This window comes from Anopheles coustani, chromosome 2, assembly GCF_943734705.1.
Source record: "Anopheles coustani chromosome 2, idAnoCousDA_361_x.2, whole genome shotgun sequence".
Classification (NCBI taxonomy): domain Eukaryota; kingdom Metazoa; phylum Arthropoda; class Insecta; order Diptera; family Culicidae; genus Anopheles; species Anopheles coustani.
In genome coordinates, this window is record NC_071289.1 from 44,494,727 (window position 1) to 44,506,450 (window position 11,724).

Here is an 11,724-nt window from a genome sequence, read left to right on the forward strand (position 1 = left end):
AACCGAATAGGTATATTTGTTGAAAGAACATAAGTTTTATTGAATCGATCAGAACGTACAAAGTATGAAAGCTTGGTGCCAGAATCAGTGGCTCAAACTACCTGCATTTATTAGTGGTCTTTCTTGACCACCTTTTTAACAACTTCCGATACATACGGCACGGTACCGGGTTTTGAGTTTTGGCGAACATTTTCTTCCTTTCGCTTCTCCTTCAGATGCACGGTACGCAATTTAGCCTGTTCATGATAAACTGACTTAGGGACCTGCCGATGCTGAGCAATGCGTCGCACAGCGGGATGAGCTGCATATTTCTCTTTCAGGGCAGCATTGTAGTTAAAAGCATTCTTCTCGCGCATCTTCAACGACCCCAGCTTCTCTGCCGCATTCGCCTTCCAAATACGTACATTCATTTCATCGGAACCGTTGAAAACATACTTATTGTCCATACTCCAATTGACGCAGGTAACATGCTGCATTCGCTTGGTATGGTATATCTCCCGGCTGTTCAATTTGAGCGCATCAAAAATGCGAATGGTTTTATCGTAGCTTCCAGATACAAATTCATTACCTGTCGGGGAATAGTCCACTGAAGTGACGGAACTGACGTGGCCTTTGTGTATTTTTAACGGATGCTCTAGGTTTCTTGTATCGTAGGTGTACAGATTATTATCCTCATTGGCAACCGTAAAAAAGAAAGCTTGCATCGGATTCCACGCTAGTTGGTTTGACCGCAAAGTCATTACAACTTTACGCAGCGGTTTCTCCTCTCGCTGGTCATATAGAATGATGCCTCTGTCCGAGGCACACGCAGCTAGCAAGGATGTTTCAACGGGGTTGTACTTTATGTCCTGTAACATATCCACACCCCATTTTAGCTCCTTCAGGGGTTCGTTACGACTTTCATCCCATATGTGGCAGGTGTCTCCGCTGGTGGCAAAGTTTGGACCATAGTAGCAGTGGGAAAGGGACACCAGCATTCCCTTTGTAGGAATCATATTCACTGGTTTGATTTGCTCACCCTCTTCGTAGTCTTGCTCGTAAGCCCATGTTTTGATTGTTTTATCGTCACCAATTGTTATTGCATGCATCCCATCGCTACTGAACGCAATGCCACGACAGTAGCCACTGTGTGCATCTAAGCTTCTTATGCAATTCCTGCTAGCGACGCTCCAAATTTTTACTTCGCCATCGTAAGCTCCACTGGCCAACATCGAAAGTTTCTTAGGATGTTTTGCCAAAACGGCCACACCATCCTTGTGTCCGTTCAGGTTGCCGACAAACGGTTTGGCAAACACTCGCTCCAGTTTGGTGGCATTGAGAGCTCGTACATATTCTCTGGCACTTTGAAATGGATGAAGCGTAGGGTCGTAATTACGAAACGTTTTCCGCAAATCTTTCTTCGTGTCACGGATGTACTTGTCCGGATCTCTGGAGATAACTTTTACCTTCATTTTGTTTTAAAAAACAATTCCCTTTCGGAAACTCTCGAAGTAAGTTGTTTTGGTTTACCAACTGATTAAATGACGTCGCGAACCATGTGTGATGCAGCTGTCAAGCCAAAAATGCGAAGTCGGAGCTAGATCAAGGTTGGGTCGAATAGAGCGATTTGACAGATAGCTCCTGAAATTCAAAATACCAAAACAACCATTCCTATTCAAAGTTCTCAATTCACTTAAATTTATCTTTGAAACGCCAAAGTCGAACGCAGCCAATTTAACACCACCGGACCCATAATCATTTTGATCTGCATGCATCAATCAAGTAAACTATTTAATTAACAGGCCGTTACCACGTTTTTTTACATTTCCGCCCTTCCGACATTTTCTGATTCAGCATCTTCGACCGACCAATAATTAATATTATGATATCGAACGCCTAGTGTTGTGCTAGGAAGTCTATCCATGCGATGATTTGGTATACATATTATTTTTAGTTTGAGCAATATGAGGATCAGAATTGTATCAATTTGTTACAATGCTCATAGATTAAAAATATCCATCGTCCTGCATATTTGTAAATGAACTTTTTATCTGTGAACAATTTTATAACGAATTTTTCTGCTTAAGCAATAACGCTTTCTACATTTCCCTGTTTTTTATCATAAAACCGCGCAAATAAGATGATTTTAAAATCGAGGAACAAAACATAATTTGAAAGTGTGGTTCATATTCCAGCGAATAGATTTATTTTAAGTTTGTTGCTGAATGCCAAATTTGGAATGATAAGAAATAATTTCTGTATCCACTTAGTTTTTGCGAGGTTGTTGAACGACGCACCCACGGTCATTCTGTCCTATAATTTTCTAAAATCCACCGAACAGAGCTGATATGGTGGTAGGTCATATATGGAGGACGTAGACCTTGCTGCTTATAGTGTCCTAAATTAAATGTTATATATAACGTGTTTGTTTATACAGCATTTTTATATGAAGATTGAATAATTATTTCATGTCAATATTATCAAATGAGGCTTGAGGTAGATGATTTAAAAAAAACTTTATTAACGAAACCATTTACTAGTAGAACTGAAACAATAGAAATGTGTGCAACCATATTAAACAATCAAAATCACTTTTTAAAATTATATTTTTACATTATGGTGTTCTCTCGTATCTCTCGCAAGAGGAAAAATGAATAACAATACAATTGAAAAAAAGGCTTGAGAGATGTGACGAAAATTCAATTTTAGATCACCAAATCATCAACTTCTAGTCTTGCCTTCGTCCAAAAATAAATCATCATCTAATCGTGATACGAAGCTCGACGAACAACCAAGCAGCTATAGTGGACTGATGGAAACCTAAGAAGAATAATTCGGGAGCTACTAAATCTTGTTGTTTTGCTTTCCTATATTTTTTGTCACCATTTCCTATTGACTGCAAAACAACATTTGACTAGAAATAAACGAATGCACTAACAATGATATTGTTGTTATTTATACTACCACTATTAGCCTTCTTATTTGCGTGTATATTAATGCAGTTTCCACGATTGCAGGTTCTTTGTCTTTACTTGGGTTTTAATGATGGACGAGAAACGATAGCAAACTATGCTACTTATTGATTCACTTAAAAGCAACCGTTAACACTCCTAGAAGCATTGGAAATATTTAGGAAAGTTTTTTAGCAGATCCAACGTCAGACGAAGTGGCGCCATGTTGTTTTCGCATACGTTTGCAGCAACTTTGAGCAAAAGTGTTCACAATTGAGATAATGAAGTAGCAAATCATGGCGAACACAAAATATTCAAACACACTTGCCAGCAGGTTCCCTTTGGAGGACGATGGCGACGATTTCTGAGTGTTTCTGTGTAGTCGCTGCTTTTGTCCCTCAAAGAACGCCTTAAAAGGAGTCTGCAATTTCACACCGATGAATGGAATGAATGCGAGCAATTCTATGAATTTATCAACCAGATTTTCGTTAAATGATATGATGACAAAAATTTTTTGTATATGCATCTTAATGATTGCTTTTCCAATTAGAGTCGCACCGAAAAATTTCCAAAATGGAACTAGAAAATGTCCGCACGTGATGCCTGCTAAGTCGAACAGTGGATTGGGTATCTGGGAATAAATTTATAGAAAAATTGTCAACATAAATAAATCATGTAAAACGATAAAGAAGGAAAAAAATACTCACACTAGCACACAGCAAAATTCCAAAAAATCCAACGCGTTCAACTATGTCTTCCATCATAAGCTTTCCTTTGTCAAACAGATTTAGCTTTTCTCCTTTTTGTTTTCGCTTCTGAAGTTTTTCCAGCTCCAAAATATTTTCAGGTTCATCTGTGGTGTTTCCGGAGAGACGGGCCGCTTTTGCCATGAAGTACGGCGGAAGTTCACCCAAGGCTGTACCGGCACCCCACAGGAATGCTTCGAATCGAACCTTTGCCATAATGGACCAGAGCGACGGAACAATGTAACCAACGTTGTCCTTGTCTTCTGGACAAAGTATTCTATGGATTAGAAATATGAAATTAGTATTCACCATACTCGATGTAATCATACAGTGTTGTTACACAAACATACTCGTTGGGATAAGGTGGTTCCGGGAAATTTAAGGATCCACATTCGTATGCCGCTAGGGTGACGCTGGCTATGTGCGGGCCAAGGTACAAGATGAAAGTATGCAGTCCTGTGCCGAGTCCTACCGAAGACAAAATACCCAACCCTAGCCAGTAACATATGAAAAATCCTTTGCTTTTGAAAACATCAATCACTTGTTGATGCTGGCCAGGTGTATAAATTAGTACTAGCACTGTAAATAGCAGACTGATGATGGCTAGCAACAATGCACGTTGGTGTAATAACCTGTAGAAATAAAAAGAACAATTTATTAAATTATCACCTTTGTTTACCTATATTCGGGTATTGCTAATATCACATGTATTTTGAGACAATCATTTCAGGGGGTATTTCACTAAGGAATTCGCCCAATACAATATTTGTAATTTTATATTCAGGAGTTCTTCACAGACACTATCAATCAGACATATTAAGTAATATTTTAGGGTTAAGAAGTAGGGTAAGCAAACGCATGAAATGAAAAAAATAGTCGAAAGAGTATCTGTACCAACTACTATAAGTCTAAAGCTAACACAAACTAAATAAAAAGGCATTAAAAACATTCGCTACGTTAGTGCTATTAACAGTAAATGTACAAACATAAATAAAATATTTTAAAAAAGATCTTACCTATCAACATTAGTTTTTATTAGAAACAATACTTCAAGACTAGCGTACTTGAGAGTTTTCAGTGGTGATTTCCAAAGCACTAGTGATTTAATTTCTTTGGCCAATTTTTTGTTCTCACTCTTCATTGAAAGCACAGCGCTTTTGTTATTATTGCTGCCATTGCTGCTGCCGTTACGGGTCGCAGTTTTGTTAATGTTCGAGTTACTGGTGCTAGATTTTTTCATGATGCTGCCGATTCTCTCCCCCAAGCGTTGCAACTGCAATGAATGTGAAAGAGATGTGCAATGCTAATAGATATCATTTGTACGGTTTATCAACAAAACACACTTAAAACTGAAACTGTTTTGTGGCGAACACAAATAACGTGGCATGATTTCAAGAAAGGTATAGGAAATCGAAGTGTTCAAAGGGTTTACAATTTTACACAGTTGGTTATTAGGGCTTCATAGTGTAGGACTAGTGCGTTAAAGGGTCTGATAAAACACAGGAAAAGCAGATATGTTTCTTACTCTCCGAGATACTTTCATAGTCTGCAGAAATTCGATTGGTTGTACCAAGAATATTTGTTTATTAAAGACAAATTTATCTTATCTCATCCATTGCAGACAAAGAAATTTATGAACTAATATTTCGAAAGGTTATTTCTCTTTTGCTAAACAGGAATAAAGGATATTGATAATAAAGCACATGCAGTGTTACAACTCCCACTCAAAAACTTTACATTATATGCAAAACTTATGGACACATTTAATTCAAAACTTTTCCAATCTCTGTAGTAACTGTTCAAGATGCTTCATTTTCGCTCGAGGCGAACTATGAACTTTGCTCGTAGTTATAGATCGAAGTACGAAAAATCAGTTACTGTCTTATGCTGTAACAGCAACCCAAACAAAACAGTACCGCCTCGAACAGTTTACTGTAATGACCCACGACAGTCTCAGACATAATGATCTGACCGACAGCTAATGGGCATTAGGAGTTCAATAAAGCATATGAACACCACAGCTCAAGTCAAGGATATAACAAGAACAAGGGTATTGGAGCACCGCCACAAAAGAATCAATTACAAATTTCCTCTTCGTAGACCAGATTGTTCAAGTCAGCATTTTTTTTCATTTCCTCTGTGCAGAACTGCAAAAAAGGGCTGGATTTTGCAATGCGTGTTAAATGATTGCCTGGCAGGTAAAGTGAAGAGGGCGAGCAGGAGAGATAATAAAGAAAGGCAGACAGAAAGAATTATCGTATGATCATCTACTTTGTAGCATGTTTTCATTGTAGCACTTCTCGCGACTCTGCTAGCGCCCCATCCACAACATACAACAGGCACGAGACCGCACATGCAATTTTCAACGCCTGTTATCTACCCTAGAAGACCATTGGGAGGCTATTCCGATTCACATGGTAAGAAACTTGCAACAACCGAGTTATTACTTTATCTATCAAATCGGCACAACCTGCACACGATGCACTGCACGAGTTTTGCCCAACGCGATCAATCTTTAACTAAATTATCGTACGCGACTCTGTTCTTTTCAACATGAAAGGTGTACGTGTGTTTAATCGACCGACCACACGACATGTGTCACATGAGCGCAAGGTTGCTAGATGCTCAGATATGAGGCTTACATTTACATGCTTAGTTTGGAAGTTCAAACAGAGTTAATTTTTGAAAAGTTCGCTTTATCTTCAAAGCTTCCAAAACAGATCTAAATTGGGAAATATTGGGCATCAAAGACTCTGGTATAATGTAAAAATGTGTACAATTTCTATCGGGCCTTAATAACATTGAAAACTGCGTTATTTCATTACATCATGGATTGCAAACATTCGTCAAGCAATACGGGGTGTTGCTGTCAAGGTTGCTTGCAGCAAGTGTTGCTTCGTTCTAGCAACCTTGCTTGAAAAGAAATTGACAATCGTCAGTTGTTTCAACGCCGAGAAATCAAAACATTAAAAGCATTCAGTGTAGCGTGTACACAACAAAAGACGATGGCACAAGTAGAAAATAATAAAACTATCCTCAAATTTGTTCCACCGCGGTCAATAGTTCACTACGATTTCTGGCACAAATATGCCGAAATCAAAATCGATATTGATCGTTTGGACGAATCTGGAAGGTCGATTTTCGCGACCTTATCAATGCAGACGGGAAAAGCAGTTTTAGTGGAGATTGCCTGCAATTCGTTCAATGAGTAATTTATTCGTATATTCACATTGCTTTTCTTATGCATACTTAGTTTACGTTTATCGTATATTTCAGACAATACGCTGACGTTTCCAATGGCAATTTTTGCTGTAAAGGAACGCTGCTAAACAGCAATACAATGGAGTCATTCAAAGAGAGCGATAAGAATGTACTCCTGAAAACGCAAGCTGTACAGTTTTATCGCGACCTCATGAAGGCAGAAACTTTGCAAAGCAGTACAGATTTGTTTACCTTTTTTGTGATATCGTTCGCCGTAAGTATTCTGCTGCACAACCCTGGTGAATTAGTTATAATTTAACTGTTTATTTTCCTCATCTAGGATCTAAAAACATATAAATTCTACTATTGGTTTGCCTTTCCCGCTCCTACAGACCTTCTGTTTACATATGAGCAAGCGAAACCGCTCCCAATAGCGATTTCAGAGCATTTTCGTTCCTGTATTGAGCAGCAGGCAACTTTAAATGATTTATTTTTCATCTACCACAGTATGACTGGTATAAAAACAATTTCCGAACAAATTCAGCACCAAAATAGAGAGGCAAATTTTAGTGAAACGAATTTGCAGGATGTTTATTTTTGTGTTTTCGATATGACGGAAAATAGTGACTCGGAATTAGCTGGCTGGCATGTGAGGCAAATTTTAGCGTATCTCATGATGGCATGGTAAGATCCAGTTGCCTTCATAGAATAAAATAAATGAATAATAATTTCTTTCTTTCAATCTTCAATAGCCCCCGACTAGCTGGAAAAAGCACTCAATGGATACGAGTACACCGTGATGCCACCAACAAACTTCAGTTTTCATCTATGAATATTATTTTACCCGAGGAAAGGGTAGATCCAGAAAACCTTTGCAATTGGGTGGGATGGCAAGCTAACGAAAATGGAAGGTACATCCCTCGTGTTGCATTATTGGCCGATACTATGTCTCCCAAACGGTATGCTCTGATCATTACCCCGGCATCATTTTTCTATCATACGTCTCACAACAATATTGTACAGTCTTGCAGAGAATGCCATCAATCTCAACTTAAAGCTAATGAAATGGCGGCTTGTTCCTTCGCTGGATCTCGAAGCAATAGTCCGCACAAAATGTCTACTCTTCGGTGCCGGAACTCTTGGATGCAACGTTGCTAGATCACTGATGGTAAATTGTATTTTACCCTCATACTACCACTAAATTCAGTTTTGTGGTATTAACGATTTATTTACTTTTTAAGGCATGGGGTATAACTACAATCACATTCGTAGATTGCGGCAAGGTCTCACTGTCAAACCCTGTTCGACAAAGTTTATACCGCTACGAAGATGCAGTGAACGGTGGTAAACCAAAGGCTTCAACAGCTGCAGATCGATTACGCGAAATCAATCCTTCAATTGTAAAACTAGCTCATAAACTTACTTAGTATCCGACCATTACTAAAGATGAACCTTTTTTTTTTCCTCAGAACGCGATTGGGTTTGATATGAAGGTGCCTATGCCTGGTCATCCAATCGGAACTGGTGATGATGCAAACGAAAGCAAAGCTGCACTAGTGAAGCTTATCAAACTTATCCAAGAGCACGACGTTTTATATTTGTTAACAGATTCACGAGAAAGCAGATGGCTTCCATCTATGCTAGCAGCGTTTTATGGGAAGGTAAGTAACGTAATATATCATCTTTGGAGGGCTACTTGAAAATTTATCTTATTCTTTGCACAAAAAGCTTGTCGTAAATGCAGCGCTTGGCTTCGACTCATACCTAGTAATGCGTCATGGATATCGCGATTCCACCAATTTGGACGACAGAGTCGAAAAGGATGCTTACGAAGAGCATTGTCCGGCAGGATTTAAGATGATTAAAGGATTTGACCTAGGCTGTTACTTTTGCAACGACATCGTTGCACCAGGAAATGTCAGTATACAAAAGATGTTTGTAGGATATCTTAGGTTGGCTAGACTTTAAACGTATTTTTTTCGATTCCATACCAGTCAATGAAAGATCGCACCCTGGACCAACAGTGTACTGTAACGCGACCAGCTGTTTCGAACATGGCGGCTGGATTGGCAGTGGAATTAATGGTGTCATTGATCCATCATCCTAAAAGGTACAGTTTTATTCAACTGGCAGACTTCCTTTTGGTTGGAAAGCAAGTTCATGTCCCCATGCTTGTACCACTACCAGATTATTTTTACACTTGGCAGACACACTTATTAGAACCAGAAGGTAAATGCATAACAAAGATGTAAATATTAATGTTTTTTCAATCGTTCCTAGATTCAGTGCACCAGCATTTTACCGGATGCCTAAAAATGATACTCTCGGAATAGCGGAAGAACCAGAAGGCATTCTCGGTACACTGCCGCATTCGATACGCGGTAACATAAATACTTTTCAGTCAATGATAACCGCTACAGAACGATACCGTCATTGCGTTGCATGTTCGGATCCTGTTCTTTCGCGCTATTCTTCTGAGAAAGATGATTTTATTATAGACGTTTTAAATATAGCAAAACATCTTGAAGAAACTGTGGGATTGAATCAACTAATGTCTTCCGTTGACGATGATTTGGAGTTAAAGGTAATTATTACTTCATGACTATCCATTGAATGTTTTCTAACTGTTTTTTTTTCGATCGACACAGATGACAATAGACTTTGAAGACGATTCGTCTGATGAATCATGAGAGCGTAGAGGCGCTTAAACAAAGATGATATTTATTGTTCTTAATGATTGCTCTCAAGTAAACTAGTTTTGGCAATATTTTTTTTAAATTGTGTCTGTATGTTATACGTTTATTAAATATGTATTCTATAAATATACCAAGATACTTTTCATAGCTACAAAACTATCTAATACATGTTGTGTGATTGAAGAAGTGAAAATATTTAACTACTCTTTGAAATGATATTATATAACGATAACCAATATATGATAGCACCTCGCTAATAGCTAAAATGTCGACTTTTTTATTCAATTGACATGATATTTTTGCAAATGTATCTTTCTGTTCCACCATAACAACAATAATAAAAACAATTACTTAACACTTATACAAGTTTCAGTTTGCCTAAGGGCATAACGAAAGACGATCGATATATTAAGAATGGCGAAAACATGGAAGAATAAACGATTTTGTAAGAGTTTCCAGTTTTTATCACCGTTTATTTAACAGAGACAAAGTAGTTACGATAACTATTTTTAAGCTTATATTTCTATTTATTACATTATACTTTTTACAAACAAAACATTTCAGCTATAATTGCAATATAATAAACTAGCTGATTAACCCGATTTCATCCGGGTAGAAAAACAATTCCAAACGAAAGAGTGTTTTCATTCAGTGTCTTGAGTTTTACAATGTTAAGAATGTTGGACGTTTCACACTTGAAAATTGGCTTTCTTATTAGTATGTTGGGTGTAAATCGAATCGATTTTGTGTGATTGAGAATATTTGTAGCAGAAGATAAAAGAAGTCTGAGATGAGATTGAACACTCAAATTCGATTCCATTCGATTTAGTGACCCCAAAAAAACTACGAAAATGATACCCATATTGCTTTTAAACCATTGTTGAGATATAGAGGTAAGATGGTAGCCCCTCTTATCCTTTCCTGTACATGGATGAAATTTTATTAGATGATGGCTACATATTTAAGAAGTACGTGTACCAAATTTTGTAAAACTCCCATCCCATAATTGTTGAATTATTATTATTTTTCTTCATTTTAGGTGTTCGGTGTTCGGGGATAGGGAAAAGTTTTCGGTTCGGGAAAGGGACGGAGGATATTCGAAATCATAAAAAATTAGCTACACTCCAGCCTAGTTTGGTTAAGGTAGACTTATTAGATTTTGCGTTGAATACATGTGATCAGAATTGACGTTTTTTGTTCTAAGAATTGCTATTGTTTTGCTGGAGAGGAGGACGGTAGTGGGAGTCTTAGCTAAGATTGAACATTAAGAGTGAGGCCATTCGATTTAGAGACCACAAATACTGCGAAATTGGTACCCATATTGCATTTTTACTATTTTTAGGGTAGGGGGTAATTTGAGAGCCCCCTTTTTCCCTTGCCTTAGGAGGTTGAAATTTTAATCAAAGCTATGTCTCTTTGTAAGCAGTATGTGTACCAAGTTTGTGACAATCTGTTCAATAATCGTAGATCTTTAATTGGTTTTCTTTATTTTTGAACGGTTGCTATCCGGGAGGGGTAGGGAGGTATGGGGATATCAACAAACGAAGTCCAAACAATTCATCCTTGTAAAATTAGCTAATCCAGTCAAGTTTGGCACAAATCGGTCTGTTAGAGTTTGCGTAATGCTGTTGAATACATGATAAGAAATAACGCTCTTCGTTTTGAGAATTGCTATTGTTATGCTGAAGAAGAGGAGGATAGAGGGAGTCTGAGCTAAGATTGAACATTAAGAGTAAGGCCATTAGATTTAGAGATCCTAAATCTTGCGAAATTGATATCCATATTGCATTTTTACCATTTTTGAGGTAGGGGGTAATATGAGAGCCCCCCTTTCCCCTTCCCCTAGATCGATGAAATTTTAAACCATGCTATGTCCTTACGAAAGCAGCATGTGTATCAATTTTTATGTAAATCCAATCAGTAATGGTTGAGCTATAATTGTTTTTCTTTAATTTTCGAGGGTAGGTGCTCGGGAGGGGTAGGGAGGATTGAAGATATCAACAAACGTAGTTCAGATCATTCAATCCTGGAAAATCAGCTACCTTCCTGCCAAGTTTGGTGTAAATCGGCCCGGTAGATTTTGCGTGATGCGAGTGCATACATATATATATACAGACAACGGTGACTTTTATATATTAGAAGAAGATAATA

The 11,724-nt window shown here is 37.9% G+C and overlaps 3 protein-coding genes across 3 annotated transcripts; 1 reads left to right on the plus strand and 2 right to left on the minus strand.

Annotated features, from left to right (window-relative positions):
• Nucleotides 1-19: 19 nt before the first annotated feature.
• On the minus strand, nt 20-1,543 carry LOC131262855 (DDB1- and CUL4-associated factor 13). Its single transcript, XM_058264939.1, has one exon. It carries the CDS (start codon nt 1,449-1,451, stop codon nt 111-113), a length of 1,341 nt encoding a protein of 446 aa, XP_058120922.1. The 5' UTR covers nt 1,452-1,543; the 3' UTR covers nt 20-110.
• A 933-nt stretch (nt 1,544-2,476) lies between these two features.
• Nucleotides 2,477-6,260, minus strand: LOC131262411 (vacuole membrane protein 1-like). The gene is made up of 5 exons (XM_058264405.1): nt 6,124-6,260; nt 4,693-4,949; nt 4,027-4,308; nt 3,638-3,953; nt 2,477-3,561 (listed from the first exon to the last, which is right to left on the minus strand). Exons 2-5 carry the CDS (start codon nt 4,914-4,916, stop codon nt 3,109-3,111), a joined length of 1,275 nt encoding a protein of 424 aa, XP_058120388.1. The 5' UTR covers nt 4,917-4,949; nt 6,124-6,260; the 3' UTR covers nt 2,477-3,108.
• A 421-nt stretch (nt 6,261-6,681) lies between these two features.
• On the plus strand, nt 6,682-9,759 carry LOC131264434 (uncharacterized). The gene is made up of 11 exons (XM_058266737.1): nt 6,682-6,884; nt 6,953-7,151; nt 7,218-7,561; nt 7,630-7,836; nt 7,901-8,045; nt 8,119-8,277; nt 8,347-8,538; nt 8,606-8,794; nt 8,872-8,987; nt 9,158-9,461; nt 9,526-9,759. The coding sequence occupies exons 1-11, from the start codon at nt 6,682-6,684 to the stop codon at nt 9,565-9,567; spliced, it is 2,100 nt and encodes a 699-aa protein (XP_058122720.1). The 3' UTR covers nt 9,568-9,759.
• Nucleotides 9,760-11,724: the final 1,965 nt, after the last annotated feature.